The sequence below is a fragment of the Notamacropus eugenii genome, chromosome 4 (genome assembly GCF_028372415.1).
Source record: "Notamacropus eugenii isolate mMacEug1 chromosome 4, mMacEug1.pri_v2, whole genome shotgun sequence".
NCBI classification, from domain to species: domain Eukaryota; kingdom Metazoa; phylum Chordata; class Mammalia; order Diprotodontia; family Macropodidae; genus Notamacropus; species Notamacropus eugenii.
Window position 1 is genome coordinate 190,038,023 of NC_092875.1, and position 24,532 is coordinate 190,062,554.

The 24,532-nt window shown below is 36.9% G+C and overlaps 1 protein-coding gene across 1 annotated transcript in view; it reads left to right on the plus strand.

The window, feature by feature from the left end:
• CAP2 (cyclase associated actin cytoskeleton regulatory protein 2) overlaps positions 1-24,532 on the plus strand; it is a 165,567-nt gene that overhangs the window by 18,257 nt on the left and 122,778 nt on the right. Inside the window, exons 2-3 of the mRNA XM_072603923.1 lie at positions 10,421-10,542; positions 16,903-17,003. Coding sequence (XP_072460024.1) covers positions 10,422-10,542; positions 16,903-17,003 — 222 coding nt within the window. The 5' untranslated portion in view covers position 10,421. The remainder of the gene's footprint in view (positions 1-10,420; positions 10,543-16,902; positions 17,004-24,532) is intronic.

The window sequence follows — 24,532 nt, forward strand, 5'->3', positions numbered from 1 at the left end:
GCCATTAACAGAATTGTTTTACTTCTTTATCTTCTACAGCAGACGCTGGAAAATAAGTTTCAGTTATCTTCATGGTGGTTGGTCTCTTTGCTTACATTCATCACAAGTACCTAGAAGATGAGATAACCAGTGCTATTAAATGCTATTACCTATTGCCTTTGGAGTCACTGACAATTTCTTTATCCTGCTCTCCTAGGAGAACCTAGAAACATCACTTCGTCTGTTGTTTTTACTTATAGTGAGAATGCCAATATATAGTGAGAATAACAACATATTTGTGTTTCAGTAGTGAAACTAATGGTTTCTCCAATAGTATGTCAACTCATTATAACACATTGAGAGTACCCACATATTTAAATTAGTTTATATATGTCTAATATATAATATTAAAGTTTTAAAATTGAGTTTTAACCTACCTTATTTGACTCATATGGTTCAAGTTAATGGAAATGTCTTTTTACCTCTTCTGTTCAATTACTTGACATTAATATGCTTGTATTAACAGTTTCAGTGTTTGAGTATTTAACCTTAGCTCCCAGAGAAGCTTGAGAGCCCTCATAAATGGGTAGACAGTGGGCAAGATGTAGAGGCCTTTGGATTAGACTCTAGATGGAGTACCTGTCTGTCACATCATGATTAGACTACAGAGATAAAAACAAAACAAAACAAAACAACAGTCTACACATATCCTTTGAATCTTTCTTGTGCAGACATGTGCAGGAATTTTAGATGTTTTATCTTCATTGCTGAGTCTGAGATTTCTTCCATTTCCCTTCTCTCACTCTTGCTTCATCTGTTTGCTTTCCCTTTAATCAATGGAGGTTGTTACTGACCTTTAGGGACTAAGCCTCACCCTAGTTTTATTTATACATCCCTGGTAAAAGAGAACTTGAAATGAGTTGTAAGAAATCCAACTCAGTCACTTTCAAGTCAGCAAATAGTTATTAAGCACCTACTGTGTGCAAGTTACTGTGCTAAATGTGTAGGGGAAAGGAGCATAAATGAAATAAAGTCCCTTCCCTCCAGGAGCTTACATTTTATTTCAGGTGTGTGCACAAGTAAATAAATACACAGTAATCTCGAGAGAGAGAGGATGGAAAATGCAAACAACTGAATAGAATGCAAAAAGGAAACTTTGGAGGAAGCTGAGGAATCTACAAAGCTGAGGAAGAAAGGGAGTGTATTCCATGTGTGGAGAACCACTTGTAAAAAATGCAGGGAAGCTAGAGATGATGATTTTAAGTACTCATTTTGGAACTGTCTCTTTACCAAAGTAACTTAATCTCTCTGTTTACGAGTCTAACTTCCTAAGATACATTGTTGTATTGTAATAGTTGGCCTCCTCAGAATTGTTTTGACTTTATGGAATAATTAGAAACTGTTTCCTGGGTAGTTGGGTGACTTGCAAATATGATGTACTTTAAAAAAAAAGTTTGAAATCATACCGGGAAAGGAGATAGAGAAGATCCAGGTACTGCTGAGCCCAATAGTTCACTTTCAGGAGAACATGATTGTTTTAAGAAGAGGGAAAAAAAGGCCTTCGGGGTTTTAGGAGCGGGAAGATTGGAAACCCAGAGGAATAATGCTGTCTTGCCATTATGCAAATTAAACACTACGTAATTGTCAACTATTATTATTATAGTCATACTGGAGAAATTATAAATGTTCACAAACACAATTGCAGAATCCTAAGCAGTATATAGTTAAGTATAAAATCAAATGAACAGTCTACGTGATGTACAGGCAAAAGTTTGCATTTTGAGAGGAAGTTCTGAATTTTGTCTCTTTGCTCTGTCAGTTTCCTAAGCATTAAAAAAAAGCCACATGAAAAGCTGTGTAAGCTAAAGGCCACAGGGGCCCCTGACTCCAAATGAACAGTTCTCTTTCGGGCATAAATCTGACTGAAAAAAGGGAATATTCTCCCCTGCCTGATTCCACAAGGATTATGTTGTTGTCCTTTTCAGAGTGGGAAGGGAAGAAGTAGAGCAATTGTTTGTAAGAAGCTGAGAAAATGGAGATGCTTAGGATGGAAGTGATTTTTTTTAATCCATTACTTGAAATTTAAGTTTTATAATAGCTATTACCAAGAAGCCAATAAAACAAACATGTTTGCATGCACTTTTGGGGGGAAATTTTTTTAGAAATAGTACAGCTGGTTCAAATAAAATGGAGAGTAAAAAAAACCGGAGTGTTTTGACTTAAATTATACTGGCTAGCTATTTATATTGGTCGAATTGTTCAATTTCCCAAAGCATAGTGTATGCATATGGTATGCAGGTGTTCCCTGTATCCAGGGAGGACACAATAAAGGAAGTTCTGAGAGATTAAGAAAATACCTGCTGGGAGGTACCACAAAGCATTATTACGGGACTTTGGGGATGCCCTTCTCTGAAGAGTTAGAAGAAAAAGGTATCTATCTGAGATTTCTTTAAGAACAGTCAGGCTAAGCTAAATAATCACCTCTCCAAGTTCTTTTGAGGCTGGAGTAACCCAAGACAACTGTCTAAATCTCCCTGTGACTCCCCCATAATTTTCATTTTTAAATAATATGTAATACTATTTTCAATTTATTAAGGAATTTTGTGACTTATAGTATGTCAGAAATATTAGGAATATTAGTAAACTTTTATTAAGCATTTACTATATTCAGAAATATTTGGAATATTAGTCAATAAACTTTTATTAAGCCTTTTATTTATTATTTATTCTATATAGAATATAAGTGCTTAATAAAAGTTTATTGACTAATATTCCAAATATTTCATTATCCAGATTTCAGTTACTTTTCTTTCACATGCTGACCTACAGAAAAAGTTTAGAAACTCAGAAATGCATAATATACAAAGTATCATATGATATATACATATTTTATCTTTTAATAAAATAATAATTCAGACTTCTTCTCTGGTATGAAGGAGGGCTAAAAATTTTATGCAGATTTTCCAGATTGCAGGGTACCATACCTCTGACCTCCATGATGTGGAAGGGATAATTGTATTTGGTTTTGACACCACTGGCCTAGATGAATGAGTGAATGATGATGCCACATGGAAGTTCAGAAAGGATTAAGGTTTGGGGAAAGAATAATGAGTTCTGACTTGGACTTATTGAAATGCCTCTGGGATATCCAGTTTGAGATGTCCAAGAGATAGAGAAATGTGACTGAAGCTCAGGAGATAGATTAGGTCTAGATATATAAATCTGAGAATCATCTGCATAGGAGTGATCATTGAACTCAAGGGAGCTGATGAGATCACCAGGACAGACACTACAGAGCAAAAAGATAATGGGGCCCAGGTCTTGTGGGAACATAACCCACTGCAAGTGGACACAATATGAATGAATAACCAGCAAATGAAACTGAGAAGGAGCAGTCAGATGGATGGGAGGGAGGGAGTCACAACAACAGAAAGGCAGAAGTGTCCGGGAAGAGAGGATGTTAAATGCTGCAGAAATGGGTCTGCGAGGTGGTACGGGGGATAAAGCACCAGCCCTGGAGTCAGGAGAACCTAAGTTTAAATCCAGCTTCATACACTTACTAGCTGTGTGACCTGGGCAAGTCACTTAATCCTGATTGCCTCACCCCCCAAAAAAATGCAGCAGAGAAGTCAAAGAAGATCAAAATTGGAAATGGCCATTTGATTCAGCAACTAAGAGATTATTCTAAACTTGAGAGAGAGTAATTTCAACTTAATGATGAGGTCTAAGAAAGTTTGGACAAGAGTAAGAATTTAAAAGAGAGTAAGAGGAGAGGAAATGTAGGCACCATGTCTGTGGATTGTGTCATTAAAAGCATGTAATTGATGAGAGACAAGTTGGAGTTGTTATTCTTTTTTCCACATTTATGGGATTAAACAAAAGATCTTGAATTCCCACATTATAGGGAAATGTAGGTGTGAAAACTCCCACTATGGATGCAGGTAAAAATGTTGTAGTAATTAAGAACTAAGGAGTTATCTGAGTCTCACGGAGAGGAGGGCCAATTTCACCCAGTTAGCATTCTGTTCACGCAGTATGCTGTCTCTGTATCTAACCTACCTTAAATATCTCTGGTCTAGGGATATGATTTGGCAGATTCAGAAAGAATACCACTTATCTAGTACTTTCAAGGGGGAAGGTCGCCTTTAACTTACACTTGCCAGCTTATCCTCTTCACTGTTTACATAAAATGCGATCAGAAATAATGAATTGTGAGTAAGTCCATTTATTCAAGCAAACAGAAACTGGAGAAGGCTTATAGATGAGAGCATACCAGAACAAAACAAAACACATACATAGAAGAGTGAATGAATTCTTTAGCCAAAAGTGAGATGAGACTTTAGCTTAGATAAAGGGATAGGGCACAATTGTCCAAAGTCTCTAGGAAGGCAAGCGGAAATCAGGAGCATGTTGAGCAGCCTGCTTCTCCTGTATTTTTGCAACTTCCAAAGTCTTTTTCTCTTCACCATCTCTCCTGAAGAGGCTCTAGAATCTCCCAAGAAGCGAAGCTTCCATACCAACCCTACCCCTTTACACAAGTACTAGGTGTCACCTCAGCATGCTTTCCAACAATTAAGAGTCACTTCCGCAAATACAGCAGCATGCAAACCCCCTAAAACTCTATTGGAAGCCAGGTTCCATATATGGGTGTTGAGAACTGCCCAGCACCTTGCTTTCAGTTCTCACTCATACCAGGTTTTTCCATTCATGTCCTTCTATAGGCATCCAGGACTTTCCAAACTGAAGGAGAAAGCTACTTTAGCCCTTGTTTCTGGCACTATAACCTCTACTCTTCCTATATCAACTGAATTTTTAACCTCCTACCTGGATGCCACTACCTTAATTCTGTTTCACTTGTTGCTTTGCTGTGAGTCTGGTTGTGAGTGCATTGTCCATAATGCTTGTGTGTCCTACATATGATCTCTTTCTTCTCTTCTCTTTTCTTCTTCTCCTTCTCCTCCTTCTTCTTCTTCTCTTCCTCCCCCAACCCACAATTCCCTGTGGCCTCAGCTGACAGAAGATGTGGAGGATATATGTTTAATAATGGTCATTAACAGTAAAATATTGCATTTAAAGCTAAGTGATTATCATGACTAATCAGATGTTTGAATATCTAGATAACGAGGATAGAGCAAAATCAAACATGCAGTTTCAGGCTAAATATTTTTATGCCTTTCCATGTATCTTGAGGGATTTGGGGATATAAAGGATTATATTCATCCCCCAGATGGAGGTAGGAAAGAGTTATAATGAGAGAACTGTACTATAGTAGCAAGAGATTTCACTTATGCATAGGGGAGATCATATGGTCAGAAATCAAGCAGAGCAGAGATTACATAGTTAGTTATTCAAGACTTGTATAATATATGGGGAGTATTAGGTTTCAGAAAAAAAAATAAATCTGGGCCAAAGAAAAACAAAAAGACAACCTTTGGATAAGAAAACAAAACAAGTGATTTTTTTCTTAATAACTGTATTTGTAAAACTGTTCTCAAATAGAAACAAAAAGCCCTTCTACCAAAGTCCTTTTATGAGTCAAATATGGTCCTCATACTCCAACCAGGGAGAGATTAAATAATAAAAGAGAAATACAGACCAATTTCATTAATGAATATTTAAACAAAAATTGCAAATAAAATCCTTGCAAGGAAGTAAAATGGGATGTCATTTCACAACTTGCAAATTGGCAAAGGTGAATCAAAACAAGGAACAATCAGCTAGTGGGACTGTGCACACTAATATACTTTTTAGTAGAATTATGAATCGTTTTAACCATTCTACATGTCAATTTGGAACTTTGCAAGAAAAATGACAAGTGTTCATACTCATTGCTTCCCCTCTCCCCCCCTCCCCAATTGTATTAGTATGTATGTATTGCAAAGAAATCCAAGATAAAAGGGGCAGGGGACGGAGTCTACTATATATCAAAATACTCAGAACAGCAACACTCTTTGTAGTAGCTAAGAACTGAAAACAAAGTGAGTTGGGGAATGGATTTAGAGGCTATATTATATGAGTATAATAAAATAGCATTGTATAGTAAGAAACAGCAAATATGACCAATTCAGAGAAATGTGGGAAGATTTCTATGAACAGGTACTAGACTTGATGTTATTTTCCTTTTATTTATTGGGGCAATGAAAGTACTGGGCATGAATATAGAGGGAAAGAGAATTGGAGAGTGAGAGGCAACAGGGTATCTTGTTTCATATCTTAGCTCTGCTACTTACTACCTGTGTAACTTTGGAAAGGCCACTTGACCTTTCATTTCCCCCTGTATAAAATGAGAGAGGATGAGCTAAATGACCTTCCAACTCTGAATCTATGCCACCGGAATCTGATAGTCACAGAAAGCAGATGCTGAATCACACTGAGCATACGGATACGCCTTTCTGTAGAATTAGTACACCCTTCCATCAGTACGGATATTTCTGTGGAATATTTTTTCGCTACCTATGGATACAGCTTCATTGCAGTACTCTAAATCTAAACCAGAGTGCACCTCCAACCCTGCTCTAGAATGGACTATATATTTTTGACCTCACAGAAAGATACAGCCATACGATACAGCCATACAACTGCGACTGGTATTCCTCATTCTGTATTCTAGAAACATCTGAGTTTCTAGAGGCCTTTCAAATTTCAGAGGATTATAGTCCTCACTTGGATAACTTGTCTGTTCCCCCACCCTACTTTTGTTTATAGATCCTTTTGTGTTTTTTTACACAGAGTTCCTATCAGAGATAGTGAGGGTGTAACAGTGTGACTGTCTAAGGTTCCAACATAGCAAGCAGTCCTAAGCATGAGATGAAACAAGTGTTTCCCAAACAGCTGGCAGTCTGAGCTTCTGTGGGTGGTTGACATTTTGTGGTTGTTGGCTAGGGGGGAGGGGCAGCGGAGGGTAGGGGGACGTATTCTTCCTATAAAAATTAAAGGTTGTATTTTTTCCCCTGTCACGGGCTAGCTTTTTGCAGCATTTGGCAGGTTAAGCAATGGAGTTCAGGCAACTGCAAACAGATGGGCAACTATTAAAAGATTAGGGGAGCTTTAGTCATTTCTCCAATGGTCTTCACCTGCCCACAGATACCCATTTCCCTTTCATAAAGTTTACGTAAAGGATTCAGTTATCTTCCTTTTTTAAAAATATTTTTTTCCGAATGAGACAGAAGCAAAAGCTTTGACGTGTAAAGGGAAAGAATAGACGAAGGAGCTTTCTAATTCTGAATGCTCTTGGGATAAGATTCTAATTTCAGCAATGCAATCTGCACTGGCCCATATTTTGAAAGCCTCACTACCACATTTGCAGAGTAGAGGACTTTTCAAAATAGATAGTGATATCCGCCATTCATATCTGATTACCATCTGGCTCTTGGTCAAGAAGGAACAAAGTTGTATGTGTGTTTCATAAGTATAACCTTGCTTTTAAAAGTATAATGATAAATTGTGGCCATAGTGGTTGAACTAAATGGGAATGTAAGACCAATGGAATAAAAAGTAGAGAGAAGCGCATGTATCACTTCATTCCTGGAAGAATTAAAGTTGCATTCTATTGCATATGAAGTTTTGACTTCATGGGATAGACTACCCTTCAGCACAAGAATGCCTCATTTGGTTCAGAATGAGGCTTTACATTCATGGTGTCAAACTCAAATAGGAGCAGGGGCCACTAAATCATACATAAAGATTCCTGAAGGCTACATTTTGACTTAGAAAATCACATATTAATATTTTCCAATTTTTATTTATATTGTCAAATATTTCCCAGTTGCTTTTTTAATCTGATTCTGTTGCAACACTCAGTAAAGTTGTGGGCTGCATGTGGATAATGTATTTAATACATTGCATTACACCATTTGTAAAAGGAAGTTTCTATGTTCTTGAAAGTAAGAAGCACTCTCACTCCAGGCTTTGGTTGATAACAGGGTTGTTTTTAGTGTCTTCTGAGTGGTGACCTAATTCCATTGACCTGTTTGATTCCCCAAGGATTCCTTATTGAAATAATGGTTGGGACTAGCATATGAAGGTCCCCACCTTGTCCACTCTTTAAATTTGGGGAGTATGTAGGATGTTTTTAGATGGGTATTTAATGCCTTTTTTTCCTTGAAATTGTTTGGCAGCTACATAACCAGTTTATAGGGATATTGGGCACTCCCAAACTTTTCCATCCCATCCTGATTAAAAACCAGTTTTTGTTTTACAACCAACAGTATTGCGAAAGAAAGAAAGAAGGAAAGAAAGAAAGAAGAGAAAAGAAAAAAAAATTACCCTTGTGGGTATTTTAAACCAAAGAACTCATTATTTACCAGCTACTTTAAAATAATCAACAGAAAGAAGAATGTATACAATCTAATAATATATTTTTTAAAAAAATCAGTCCCTGGAGACATTTGCTTTTATTTACATTCTAAATGTTCCACAAGTTGCTATTGGCTGTTTAGTTTGATGTAGTTTATTAAACTTGAGGGTTACCAGCTGGTTTGGTGTCTCTTGAGGACTTTTACTTAACAGAATGATTTATTGGAAGCAACATGAATGCACTCCTTATCAGTTAGTAAGACAAAATATTTGCGACACTGCTTCTGAGCTGGACTGTTTTGAAATAAGAGGTGAACACAGGTTTTGTTTATGTGACAGTGACCAAATTGGATATAACTTTGACTGATCTGCTTTGCCACAGTCTGATGAAGAACACTATTTTCTATAACATGTAGGACTATGATTATTATCTGTACTGAAAATAATCTTTTGATCTTATCCAGTTTGGAAGTCATAGTTTAGACAAGATTATTTTGCTTTTTTCATAAATTGCTGAAGTACCTTGAATGTGGTCATATCTTTTTGTCTGTAATGAGAAGATACACTTGAAAGAAATGGAAATAATTCCTGTTAAATTGAACTGAACATTTTCAGGGATAGGAGAAAAGAATAAGGGCTATGATTCATTGGTAGAGAAAAATTCCAGATGAGGAAACTGCCCGGTAATAGAGGTCAGCACCTTCTCCACTACAATTTGTAGTCTTAGAGTTGCCTAGGAAGAGGCAACTAACATCCTGTAAAACTCCTGAGTGCTACCAGAACCAGATTAAAATATAACTGGGAAATGTTTAACAAAATGAGCAAAAATACAAGACGTACTGTTAGTTTGTGGTTTTCTAAGTCAATACATGGCCAGAAATAATTCATTTCTATTTGAATTTGACACTACTGTCCTAGAGCAATTTAATGGAATTGCACGAGGTGGAACTAAACATGTTCAGACAGAAAGAAATTAAGGCAGGAGATCTTTTAGTAGAATAGAGTCTAAGGCTAGATAATTCTTAAAAAATTCCTTTTCTGACCTTACTGGAGAGGGAAATATATGATGTTAATAGATCAGTTAGTACAAATTAAGAAAGAAAACTTGAAGCAAATTTCTGCTTAACAACCACCAAAAAAGTGTCAATATACAAGATGTAGTCAGTCCATAAAGAAGCGAAAGACTGGGTCCTACTACCAGCTCTCACACGTACTCACTACCTGTGCAATAGTGGCTAGTCTCTTAACTTCTCTAGGCATAGTTTTCCTCATCTGTAAAACAAAGGGTTTGGACGAGATGAATTCCTGTTTCCCTCCCAACGTTGAATTTCTGTGCTTTTGACATGAATGTAGGAAATAATAACAACCATAAAAGAAGTAGCAGCAGCAGTAATTACCGTTCACATAATGCTTTAAGGTTTGCAAAGTGCTTACAAAGCATTGTGTTGTATCCTCATGACCGCTGTGGGAGTTAGATGTTATTATTACCCCCATTTTACAGATGAGAAAACTAAGGCTAAGAAAGGTTAAATGACCTTCCCAGGGGCATACATTTAGTAAATATTTGAGGGAGGATTTCAATTCTGGTCTCCCTGAAACAAATTTTATGTGGCCACAGTTGAGACTCTAAGTGACTGACCACAGATAAGCTGCTAATAAGTTTTTTTAAAATTGTAGAGATGTATTTTTTTAAACTCTAGAGGTTTTTAATTTCAAAATACCTTTTATATCTCTTACCTCAGACCTCCCAGATACCACCATCAATTCTTCATTCAGCAATCAACCTGATGCCTCTTAGTTCTGTAAATAATACTGAGAAATGCTGTAGGTGTTGGCTGCCACATAATCTGTAAATAAAAATTAGTTTATGATGGAAAATCAGTCAAAACAAGTATTTGGTAAAATGGTGAATTATTATGACTGGTTCGGGGCAGGTGGATAGAAAATGGACTAGATGTACCACATTTCCCCCCAGTTCAGACTTTTGTGTCCTAAACTGCACATTTTCTTGATGTATGAAAATCCTTTTGAAGCTATTGGCAAAGTTTTCGAGTTCTGATTGTTTTTCTTACCATTTAAATTCTAAAACTAAGTTTCTGTTCATCAAGATTGATACTGCATTCATTTTTGTTCATTTTCCTTTCAGAATGGCAGAAACACAGGGATTGCTGGACAGGCTGGAGAAAGCTGTCATCCGCCTAGAGTCGTTGTTTTCAGGATCAGCTGGGCCTCATGGGGACTGTGGAACAGTAAATGGAGTCAACGGAGGTAGGACCAAGGGCTATCATGGAACTTACATCCTGTCATACAAATGAATCCCTTGCTACCTCGTTTGAGAACTGAGCAATCTACCTTACCCTTCCCACTTACTCCTCCCTTTACATATTCCATATGGCACTAAATATGACTTCTGATAAATTTTTTAAAAAGAAAGAAAAGCTGTCAGAGTCAGAACATAAAGAAACATAGTTTTCTCCATCTGAAATTTTAAGAAAGCAAATCATTAAGCTTAGGAGCTGCAAGCCTCAGGGAGTTTAAAAAGTAACTACCTCATACAGGCTACAAAATAAACACAGACTTTATCTCACTTTTCCCTTTTTTCACAAGCCCTTCCGGTAAGGGTAGAGAAAAGATAGATTCCTCATTCATTCTGAATAACCGCAACTAGCCTCCTTTTAAAGCATTTCAGCATTACTTTTAGTTGACCTTGTGAAGTTGGTTTACTCTATAAGCAAATATGCTATTAAGATTTCAGGGCCTCAGGCCCCTTTAAAAAGATGAGAGAAAAGAGGAGAAGGACTCATATGTACAAAAATATTCTTATCAGCTCCTTTTGCGGTTGCAAGAACTGGAAATGAGGGAATGCTTATCACCTGAGGAATGGCTGAAAAAATTATGCTGTATGAATATAGTGAAATACTTTTTTTGGTTCACAAGAATGATGAAAAGCATGGTTTCAGAGAAATATGGGGAAGACTTGTATGAACTGATGCAAAATTAAATGAGTAGAACCAGCAGAATAATGTATATGAAAACATGTTAAAAGGAACAAATTTAAAAGACTTAAAAACTCTGATCAATACCATAATTCCAGGAGACTACTACTGAACTCTGCTACACACTTTCCTGACAGAGAGGTAATGGATTTAGGTTACAGAATGAGACCAATAAATACTTTTTTAGACATAACCAAATCTGGAATTTATTTTTCTTAGCTATGCATATCTGTTTACAAGAGTTTTGTTTTTATTGCTTTCAGTGGGAGGAGAGAAAAAAGAGAAATAGATTTTTATTCCTTAAAAACATTAAAATTTTTTAAAATATATAATTCATTTTAAAATTGCATTATGTCTAGTAATATGATAAAATGTTTCAAATTCTCTAAGTCATTGCCAATTCTTTTTTTTGCAACCATTCCTTGTCACATTTTAAATTTCTTCCATGTCATACCCACTTGGAAATATTTCAGGCTAGTTTGGATTGAGAAAAGCTTTGGGGGTCAGAAAAAGCTTTCACGGGGCAAGATTTATGTTAGTGCTTCTAGAATTTCAGACTTACTTAGTCCTGTGCCTTGTATTACATGCCCAGAGACAAAAATTACTGTGTGAGCACAAATGTGCAGGCTCGTTTTTTTTTATTCTGAACAGAATGAAAATAGAAATGGCTTTGAGGGAATTGAAAGGGAACGTTGTTTAAGGGAAATCTGCCAGGATGCCATAAGCTTTCTCTGCATCAATTGAGACATATCTATGGTTTCATTTTAGGTGTCTTTGTTAGCTACACAGTTGGTACATGAGATTCGTTAATCTGCACTTGTAAGAAAATATTTTCATATTGTCTCATACTCAGCATATTTCATTATTCTGCTCTATACCTCAGGTGATCACAAGACATTCTCTAAAGATACATAGCTGACTGCAAATGACCAAGAATACCCAAAAGAAAAAAAAAGAAGAAAACTAAATACAAGGTGATTCTGAAAGGTCATTGAATAAGATAAAACTTCATTAATTGGACCACACTTACTCAGGCAGGGACTAAGCTGAACTGAATATTTTCACTCTCCATAAAAAAGGGATTTACTAAGGAAAAAAGTAGATTAAACAAGATTTTAGGGTAGATGTTTAGACTCTCTGATTAACCAAGAGAATAAACTGTTGCAATCACCTTGTGTGTAATTGATGCACTAAATCATTATCATCTGTTCATCAAAGCAGGTTTCTAAAGGACAACTATTCAACAGTTTGCTTACCTATTTGCTTTATGTATTTCATATCTGATATTCCATCTCCCCAATAGCTTTCTCAAAAACTTCAGTATTTTAATAATTACTCTGACACCAGAGAGTTTCTTAACCTTCTTAACCTCAACAACTTCCTCTACTCCATTTTAGCTGTACCCCAGCATAGTCATATGTTAGATCTCAACATCTCAGAATTGTACCACTTCCAACATATAGAAGTTTTAAGGTCTACTATTTTCCAACCATAACCTACTACTCTTCTACTTTTCCCACTTTCTCACTCACAATTTCTTTGTCCTTATTGTGACTGTCAGTATTTTCTTTCATCCTTCTTTCCATCTCCATTTCTCTGACTTTCAATCTTTCTGTTTCTAGCTCTTTGTGTCTCTGTATCTCTGTCTGTATGTCTCTCTTTGTCTCTGTCTCCATCTATCTCTATCTCTGTCTTTCTGTCTTTCTGTGTTTCTCTCTACATCTGGAGAAAGAGAGAAGGCGAGGAGGGGACAGACAGACACAGATATTTGGGCTTCATTTGACTCGATGCCTAGCCTCAAACCTCTGGTTTGCCATTTTAATGTTAATGCTCTTGAAACCCTTGCTACATTTGGAATTATGCAAATAAAGTGATTAAAATATCCATATGTTTTGACCCAAAGATTCCACTGGTAGTCATATACTAGGGGCAGCTAGGTGGTACAGTAGATAAAGTGCTGAGTTGGGAGTCAGGAAGAGGTCTGTCTGCCTTAGTTTCTTCATTTGTAAAATGGGGATAATAATGGCATCTGCCTCCCAGGGTTATTTTGAGGACCAAATGAGATAATAATTGTAAAGTCCAGTGCCATGTAAATGTGAGCTATAATGCTCCAGGAAGATAAGTGATAAGAAGAATGCTCCATATACACCAGAGTATTTATGGCAGGAGTTTGTGTAGTAGCAAAGAACTGGGGAATGGCTAAACAAATTATGGTACCTGAATAGGATTGCATATTATTATGTTGAATAGTCAGATGAATGTGATAAATACAGAGAAGCATGGAAAGACTTACATGATAGAAGAAGATATCTCCCCACCAACTCCTTTGCAGAAGGGAAAATTCTGTGGGTCTAGAACATTGCATGTATTTGCAGATGCTTTTTTGATGTAATGATCAATTTTACTGACTTTTTTCTTGTTTCTCTTTTTCTTCAAAAAAATATTTGTTACATAGGATAACTGTCTAGGAGTAGGGAGGAATACTGGTGAAAATTTGGAGGATAACAAAAGATTTCAATGAAAATTTTTTTTAAAAAAATTCCCTTGGTACTATGATGATTCGAAATCCCTAACCAGAGAAATCTTCATCCCTTGGAAACTTCCCCTATTTTTGCTTCTTCTCCAAAATTTCTTACAGTCATTAGAAAGGTCATGAGATCAAGGTCACTTTACCTACTATAGATTTGTGGGACACTGCCCCACATGGGCTCTTGCTGCTGCTCAATAATCACAGAAACACATGGTTTTATAATTGTAAGATACCTCAGTACACATCTAATCCTCAGGAAAAAACAGTAATGCAACCTGATAAGTTGCATTGGTTATCATCTGACAAGTTATCTGACAGGTTATCATCCAACTTCTACTTGAAGACTTCCATTGAGGGAGAACTCACTCTGACTGAGGTGTCACATCCCACTTAAATAACCTTACTTGTTTTGGGGGATAAAAAGATTTTCCTTAAATTTCGCCTAAATTTCCCTCTTTGCAATTTCTATCTGTTAGTCTTAGTTTTGCTTTCTGAGGTAAAATAAAAAAGCCTAGTGACTCTTCCACATGATAGCTCTTTCATGTATTTACTTGACAACAAGCTATCATGTGCCCTCTCCCCCAACTGGACTATTATCTCCTCCAGGCTATACTTATATGAGTCTTCATATGGTATAAACTCAGGAGGCTCTTCACCATGTTGATTGCCTTCCTCTGGTTGCTTTCCATCTCATCAATGTGCTTTCATAAACCGAAGCACCCACTTCAAATATAGTCTAACTATGGCAGACTATAGTAGAACTATGACCTCCATATTCCTGGAAGTGATATCTCTTTTAATGAAGCCTAATTTTTTTTTGACTATTGCATCACATTGTTGAGTCATATGGAACTTATGGTCACCCAAAATCCCAGGGTTCCTTCAAAATTCTGTCTAACCATGCCACTTCCTTCTTGTCCTTGCAGTTACTTCTTTAAAACCAAGTATAAAACTTTATATTTATCCCCATTAAATTTCATCTTAATAGATTTAGCCCAGTGTTCTAGCCTGTAGAGATTTCTTTTTGGATCCTGACTGCCATCTTGGGTTTAAATCATGGTTATGCTACTTACCCCTTGGGTTACCTTGGATAAATCACCCTCACTTGGCTTAAGTTGACTGTAAAATGAAAGAGCTGGACTCTGAGGTATCCATCCTTTGTGTTAGGTATCTCTCCTAGTTTTTGTGTCTTCAGAAAATTTGATAAAGATTTATTCAGTGTCTTTACCTAATCACTGATATAAATGTTGACCAATACATGTGTAAATCCCTGGGGCACTCCCCTAGAGAACTCTTTCCAAATTGACATGAAACCATGAATGACAACTCTTTGATCCAGCTATCCACTCAGTTCTGAATACAGTTCTTCCAGTTTACTCTTAATAATTCTTTATCTTATTCCCCACAACAGCTGTTGTACAAATCTTCTCTTCTCTCAGCCACCATTCACAATCCATTGCCAACACACACTGATAGTCTTTTCCCCATAAGCAGAGCCTCTAAGAATCTAGGGCTACCTCTGAACCACAGAGATTCTTCGGAGTTCAACTGGAGTGGAGAAGTAATAAGCCTAGTATAATTTAGAATACTTCCTTTACTTTAAAAATTCCACTAATTAATTTTGAATGTACACATGTAATTTAATTACACTGTTTTATAGCTAAAAACAGTTTTAAAAATGATTACAGTAATAATTATTTAGAAAACAAGTTTTCATTGTTCTTTCCTTTATGAGGGAAACTAAAGAAAATTAATGCAACTTCCCGTCCCCCCATTCCAACCCTAATGAGTATGCATGCTGCAGCTCCACCAAGCAACCTTCTCACAAAGGCAACATAGATTTATTTAATAGTTGCTAAAGATTTGGTAAGGAATTTGGGAGCTGGTACTAATAAGTGGGAATATTATATGATCGTGAATTATTAGGGCTGGAAAGGACCATCTCGTGAAGGGATTCTTAACCTTTTTGTGTAATAGACTCTTTTGTCAGTCTGGTGAAACCTATGGAACTGTTCTCAAAATAATGTTTTTTAATAATTGGAAATATAAATATTCCCATAAAAATTCATTGTCTCCCTGAAACCTATCCATGATCCCTTGAGGCAGAAGGCAGTGAGCCCCAGGTAAGGAATTCCTAATCTAATCTATTGCTGAACCTGGAGAGGCTATGAACTGTACTTAGGAAGTTACTGTTAGATAATTGAAAGAACCCTGATTTTGGAGTCACAAAATTGGGGTTCAGATCTTAAGTTTCTTGGTTTATTATCTGTATGAACATGAACAAGACACTGAACCACCTAGAACAAGAGTTCTTAGGCTATGTACAGGAGAGAAGGGTTCTATTTGATGTTTGCAAGTTAAATAAAAAAACCAAACAAGTAGGACCGCAGAAACAGATATTGTTTCTCTCAGGGACAATTAATGTGGTCTTAAAGAAATAAAATTTTTGTGGAATATTGATTGTTCATGAGGTGTTTATCAAACTGAGTTTTTTAGTGTTACGTACAGAAATCTGAGTTTCAGAAGGGACTTCACAGAAACATCCAAGATGAAAAACCCTTGTAATTAAAAAAAAGTTAACCCTTATGTCATTCAGATTCACAGTTATCCTCACCTGATGATTAGGATCATTGCTAGTTGAACCATTATGACATTTTTTGTGATATCTTTGCTAACACCTAAGTATTTAAGTATACACATACACATTCTCACACACCCACCCATGGTGCACAAAATAAGCAAGTCAATAAACTAATTATTACTGATTGTTACTTCTTAAAATCTAATGATTCTATGATTCTGTAATCCTTGATTTCCCTAAGTGAGTGACCTAGCAGTGAGTATTTAAGGCTTTATTATGGCCCCTAGATTACAACTGTCACTGAGAAAAATGAAAAGTATGAAAACAAATAATTGTATTATGGTTCACCTAAGCTGTACTGCCTGATTCAGTCATGTACCTTGTGTGTGCTCAGTAAATACTGAGGGAGTAAATGAATGATTGCATGAACAAGATGAGTTAAGCCCTGGTATCTAAGGAAGGAGAGTAACAGCTGTTTCCCTGAGCTCACCAGGGAGTAATGAAGTGTCCTTCTTTCAAAGGTGTTTCGCCCTCAGTGGAAGCTTTTGATAAGTTGATGAATGGCATGGTTGCTGAGTTTCTGAGGAACAGTAAGATCCTGGCTGGAGATGTGGAGGCTCACGTGAGTATTCTGTCCTTTTCTTGCTTAATACTAAGGGAATGGCTTGGGTAACGATTGCCACTGCTTGTTGAACACTGAATTCCTCTTAGTATGCTGGGCTTAACTCCAGGAAGCCTAGTTCCATAAATAGAGCTCTGGACTTATAATGGGAAAGACCTGAGTTTGAATCCTCCCTCTGTCACTTCCTAGTTTTGTGACCCTGGACCTATTGGAGCCTCAGTTTTCCAGTCTGAAAAACAGGGAAGATAAGAGTACCTACCCTCAGGGTTGCTGAGAGGATCAAATAAGAAAACGTATACAAAGAGTTCTATAGATGAGTTAGTAATGGTGGTGGTGGCAGCAGTAGTCGTGATAGTTGTAGGAGAAAGAAGAGGAGGATAGCAATATGTGGTATTGGAATGTGCTTTACACTTGGAATCAGAATATCCAGATTCACCTCCTGGCTCTGACAGTTACTAGTTTGGTGACAATTTCGCCTTTTTGTTTCTATTTCCTTACCTGCAAAATGGAAATAATTTTACTGAACTTCTTACTTTATCTGTTTTCTAAACCTGAAAGGACTCTGTGTTGTTCTAGCTGAGACAGCTAAATCAGCTGTTCTGTCCTTTCCCCACTGTCCCACTACTCTTCTGTTCCCCAGGTAGTATAGCAGTAAGCCAGTGCTGAATCAAATCAAGCTATCTTAAAGCTTCTAGACCATCTCATAATATGGTCTTGGAGCAGGGTTTCTTAACCTTGTCTGTCTCATGGACCCCTTTTACAGTCTGGTGATGGCTCCGGACTTCTCAGAATCATGTTTTTAAGTGCATAAGAGAAATTACATAGGGTTACAAAGGAAATCACTTACATATTCACAAACTCCAAGTTTAGAGTCCCTAGCTTAGAGAGTGTTTAAATGCTTTTGATTCAGATGGCAGGCTTTTAGTAGCTTCGATGTTTATCCTGCACTATCCAAGAGGGTCACTGTGTTGCTGCTCTTTGTTACATGTTTCCAGCTTTTACAGATTTTTAAATGGTCTACTGACCAGTTGGCATTTGACTGAAGTTGCTGCAAATTTGATCTAGGAATCACATGAATACAGAAATAAATGTGCTCACTAGAGCCTTCATTTTCTTTTGCCTTTGTTTTCTCTGCTTAAGGTGCTTATAAGGATTGTAGCTCAGACATCTGTCTACCTATAGATTTCCCAGCAACCAGTCAGGTCTGACACTAACAGTAGCATTAAATGCAACTAGAAACCTGATTCTCAAATAAAACTTTGGCTTGGAGAGACTAAGTTAAAAAAAAACACAACTCACCTGTCTTGGATCCATGGCAGTTTTTTCTGACTTACCTTCATTTGTAAATCTCAAAAAGAATAAACACACATAGCTTTGCCTAAGGGTGCCACAGCAGCTAAAAGATTAGTGGGTGGAAGGGGGAGAGCAGAGAAGGCAGCAAAAATGTTTATAATCATTACTTCTCTTCTACTTTGGAGCAGTGAGGTGAAGTGAAGAGGACTTTGGACTTAGAGTCAGGAAATTAGGATTCTAGTCCTAATTATGCTTCTAATGAGTTTCTGGTTCTCTTTTTTCTCATCTGTAATTTTTTAAAAAGGCATGTGGAGGTGGGAGGGATGAAGTGTTATCTTAAGTCCTTTCTGGCTCTCAATATTAATGCTTCAAGTTAACATTCTAGCCAATTGTGCATAAAATTACTGGCTGGAGTTGCTTTGATAAAGAATTTGAAGTGAACGCAGCAAGTAGATATGTAAGTATGGCATCAGCACACATATTGAGAAGAATCTTCTCCTGGTTTTAAAATGGAAAGAATTCTCTCTGATTGTACATCCTTTCCTAATTACACCTTCTTTAATTGTATGTCCTCGATCTGGAGTCAGAGGACCTGAGTTTGAATGATGACTATCCTGTTTGAATGATGACTGTGAATGCAGATAAGCTTCGGATATCACCTCTCTGGGCCTTAGTTTTCCCATCTGTAAAATAAAGGGTTAGACTAGGTGATTGGCCTCCAATGTTCCTTCTAATTCTAAGTCCCTCGATCATTTCTGTGATTTCCAATATAAACCTTTCAGGGGATCTCAGGTTCCTGCTGTGGCTACAGGCTTTTTAATTAATATCTCTATAATCCTTCATACTCATTAAAAGAGGGTGCATTTATACCTGAGAGAGTAAAATTGTTATCACTGCCCTCATTTCATTAAGTTAAAATGTTCTAGCTGGGGGAACAATTGGAATAGAAGGAAGGATCAGTATCAGATCCATGTTCCCTTTGAAACTCCAATAATAGTATAATGCAATTTAAGTATTACATTGGGTCCATTGATGGCTTTTTGTTTATAAGGGATTCTGAGAGATAAAAAAATCATCATGTTGCTCACTTTCTGTGACGTGGTTGTATCTGAGAGATTAACATAAAAAATGGGATGTCAGCATTCAATAAACATTTTTTAAATCGCATTGATCTCAACCCTGCCAAATAGGAGACTCTAAGCTGAGCTCTAAGCTTAGAACTGAGATTCTAAGCTTAGAAGTCTTGTAACTCTTGTTAATCTTGTATGGCTTGTAGTCCTTTCGAGTAATTCTTATGTCATTTTAATATTATAACATGCATTATGCTTCAGTTACCCAGTACGCTTATAAAACCTTATATCAGCAATTTCTCCTCAATGTCAAAAGAAGTAGATTCTTACCATGAAAAGGTTTAGGTAAAACTTCTTGCTGGAGAACGTTGAGGACCTTTAAAGTATCTTACATGTAAAGTATATATATAAGATATTTGTAGTGAGTTGTCACTATGTAGATGACCTTGATGATCAATACTTTCTTCCCTCCAAACATCAGTTAGAATTTTACAATCATCTATGTATATGATGTTTCAGATGAGGGGATATTTTAAAAGATAATCATGCTGTTACGGAATAGATTTAAAAATAAATATACATTTCTCACTGTTAACTGAAAAAAATACAAAACCTTTCTCTTGAAGGTTTAGGCTGTGCATCCATAGCAGAAAACCCAGGCTGCCATAACCCATCTGTGTATTACTAACACTCTGAACAACTAGTTTATTTTTTCTGTGTCTTATAGGCCATGTGTCATGAGCATTAAGCTTGCAGCTGCTGCCTTTCCCATAATCCAAGAATGGGGGTTGAACTTTGTTTCAAGAACACACCTGTTGCCTAGAAAGAGCTGACATACCTGATTGAGCAGGCTGGTAATATGAGAGGCCAGCAGGTTTTTATGTTATATTAAATAAGTGACACAAATGTGCATCATGTTGAATCCTGTGCCGAACTCTTAAAAACTGCTTCACGTGTACTACAAAAAAAAAAGATGGGGGAGGAGGGAGCAAGTCTGTGACTTAACGTCTGCCACAATGTGTTTGGCCCCTGGTTTGGGCTTAATTTACCGTATGCTCAATAGTCTATTGACAGAGAAGACCACATAAAAGGGAGAAATAATAACTTCAATTAGAAGGCTCTAGTAAGCTGAAGAAAATAGCAGGTTTAGAAAAGATTAGATCTTCTGAGTTCTATTTGGACGGAACATGAACCAAATGGTGTATTTAAATTACTCTTTAACCTGAGAGAAACTCCTCACCATTCAGTCCAAGAAGGGCATTAGCACAGCTTGTCCTTCACTTAAGGGAGAAAAAAGAAAAATGTTAAATTTAATAATTGTTCTTTTAGAGCAACAACAATCCTCAGTATCAAAATTAGGAGCTATTTAAGCTGTCTGTATGAGGCCAAAAAAGTGAAAACTCAAGTCATTTTATTGTGTTTTATCTACAGGACACCAATCCATTGGCCTGACGTATGTTTTTCCCTAGTGACTTTTTATCTTTTATTAAACTGACCAGTTGTTGAGTCATATGAAAACAGCTTGAATCATCGCACTATTATGAAACCAGCTGGGAGTAAGCTAGCCCTTCCTAATTCAGTTATGAAGCACTTTTGGAAACTTGATAGGATTCACAGTATAAACCATTTAAAAATAATTTTCGATATTCATTTCCCTTTCTCAATTAGAAAGGAGAAGAGTATTCCTGTCACCTTTATTTTGTTATTGCCAGCAACAAAAACTTAGTGGCAATATCTTGACACTGGTTCTGAAGGTGTTATTTCTGGATGTTGGTCATGCAGCCAAATGACTTCCAGCCTCCTTCAAAGTTCCTATAATTTGCTTGTTAGTATTGATAACTATTATCACTATGAGTGTTAAGAATCATAACTAAATATTTTCAAAATCATGAAAACCTAAATTTTATTTACTTCTCACTTTCTTGGCTGAGGCTTAAGAATTGATGGAACATGTTCAATTTTTTTATTGACCTATTACATAAAGTATAAATGATGTAGCTATAAGAAATTTGACAGTTTTAATGAATAAGTGACGGGTCTCCCAAAGTAATTCACATGTCCCTGGCATAATGGAAAGAGCAGTGGGTTGAGAAAAATCAGGAAAACAGGGGACTAGTCTTATTTCTGTCATTAACTGGATATGTGACTTTGGACAAACCACTTAACATCGCTGAACCTTTACTACTATATGAGCAATTAAACTACTAATGCCCCTTTTAGCTCTGCAATTCCATGATTCATTAATAATAGATAATATTTATATAGTGCTTACTATGTGCCAGGAACTGTGCTAAGCATTGTACAATTTGTCATTGGTTTTCAGTTGTTTCAATCATGCCCAACCCTTCATGACCCTATATAGCGTTTTCTTGGCAAAGATACTGGAGTCCTTTGCCATTTCTTTCTCTAGATCATTTTACAGATGAGGAAATTGAGGCAACTCATGTTTTACAATTATTATCTCATTTTATCCTTACAACAGTCCTGGGAAATATGTGTTTTTATTATTTCCATATTACAGAGGAGAAAACTGAGGCAAAGTGAAGTTAAGTGACTTGCACAGATCCTATAGCTAGCACATGTATGAGGCTTAATTTGAACTCAGGTCTTCCTGACTCCAAGCCTGGTATTCTATGCACTGCACAACCTAACTGCTTCCTTCATTGCAGAAATGAGTATAATATATGGGGAGGAGATGGAGAGAAGCATCACAAGACCTATTCTGTCATGTTTTGATGTATTGCCAAAAGGAGACCTGCATTGTATGGAAATGAGATGTCATGAAGCCTTTGATTTGGAACTAAAATGCACTTTAAAGAACATCTATTATAGTCTTCTAATTTTACATATAAGAAGCCTGAGCCCCAGAGTGGTTGACAGACTTGCCTCCTAAAAGTCACAAAAGGAGTAAGCATTAGATGCAAAATTTAAACTGAAGTCCTATGTCTCCAAATCAGGTGCTTTTTCTACTGTATGTTCTCTTAGTGACATTAGACTGAAATTCAGTTTAGCCAAGCTTATTAAACACCCAGGCAGCTACATGGCTCCATAGTGCACAGTGCTGGGCCTGGAGTCAAGGAAGACTCGTCTCCCTGAGTTCAAATTTGGCCTCAGACACTTACTAGCTGTGTGTCCCTGGGCAAGTCATTTTCAAACCCTGTTTTTCTCAGTTTCCTCATCCGTAAAATGAGCTGGAAAAGAAAATGACAAACCACTCCAGGATCTTTGCCAGGAAAACCCCATTGGTTGCAGAGAGTCAGCTATAACTGGAAAACAACTGAAAAAAATGACTGAACGTAAAATCCTAACTTCATTCAGAGCTCTGGGCAAGAAAAATAGTTTAGAAAAGACGTGGCACATACCTTCATGGAGCTTATGCTTTATAGGAGTATGTGGCTTATGTATTGACACATAAATATATGTAATGCAAAAATAATGCAATAAGCACAGAAAAAAGAGTAAAGTGTTCTAGTGAGGTCTGGGGGGAGGGGATAGGAAAAAAGATTTCAGTAATATATTTTTTGGTCAGGACCTATAATATCAACCACAAAGGAGACTCTCCAGCAGTGCAGGTCAGCAGATTGTCTGCAATTTATTTTTGTATAATGTTGCTTGAATTTCTTTATGGATGGAATATCAAGGGAAGGTTTCATAGAGGAAGTGACATTTGACCTAGGACTTGTAGGATAAAATGGATTTTGATGGTGAATGGGCATTTTAGACAGAAGGAATGATATGTGCTAGTATCCAGAGGGGAAAAGGCACAGGATATACTTGGGAACCACAAATTAAACCAGTTTGGCCAATTAATAAGAGTTCCTATAGAAAAAATAGCAGGGGATGAGACTGAAAAGGGTGGTTGGGATCTCTTTGCAGAAGGGCCTTGAATGTCAGGTTAAGCAGTTTCCTGTGAAAGTGACTAAAATGTCTAAATCAGAGGTGTCAAAGTCAGAGTCAGCAAAGCTCCCAAGTGGGCTGAACCAGATTAAAATGCAATTGAGAAACAGTGAACAAAATAAATAAAAATACAGTACAACATAGATAATGACAATTTGAGGTTTTCTATATCAAAATGTGCCAGCAGTTATCCATTTCTATTTGAGTTTGACATCACTGGTCTATACCCTTTAACCCAAAGGTCCTGTTTTTAAGCATATGCCCCAATTCAGTTGTAAAGAGAAAGTTTCTATACACAACAAAATATCTACAGTAGCACTTTAAAAAAACTGGAAATAAAGTAGATGCTCATTGACTGGAGAATGGCTAAACAAATTGTGAGACACAAATGTGGTGAAACACTAGTGCGCTTTACAAAACAATGAATTCAAGAAGCATGGGAAGACTTGCATGATCTGATGCAGAAAGGTCCTGAAACTCTGGAGTTTGTGAGTGACCTCTTTACCTCGCAGCTGCAGCCACAGCCACAGATTTAGCTTTCTCATCATCCCCCCCCCCCCCCCGACTGCTGCCGCCTTCCTTCCCAAATTACATTGTACTGAATTATGTTTGTTACATACGGTTTGTATTTACGCACTTCATACTGATGTATATTTATTTGGTATGCACCTGTTGCCTCCCCCATTAAATTGTAAGCTCACTGAAAGCAGGGATCTTCTCATTCTTCATTCTTCTGTTTCTGGAGCCCAGCACAGTGTCTGGCAAATAGCAGTTACTTAATAAATATTTGCTGTCTGGTTAATTGATGGACTGTTCCTCCTTCCTGGAAGCCGAGGGAACTCACTTTTATACAGCACTTTCCATATGTTATCTCATTTGATCCTTACACCAGCCTCAGGAGACAGTTTGCGTATGTCTTATTTTCCTGATTTATAGATGATGAAATTAAGGATCAAGATATTAAAGGTCAAGGCATTGAGGGTCAAAGTCACATGCAATAAGAAATGAGAACTAGGTTCTCTGGCTCTAAATCCAGGGATCATTTTACCTCATGCCGTATGATTCAGCACATGGAAATCCCCTGTGCTGGTGACTTTGACTTCCTAACTTTGCCAGGGAGCTACAGCGGAGTGATCTCTTTTCATAGGTAACAGTAACCATAATAATAGCAATAAAAATCTACATTTATATGGTGCTTTACAGTTTTCCATGTACTTTTCTCCCATGAACTCCCAGTGAATGCGGTACTGTGAATACAGCACTGAAACT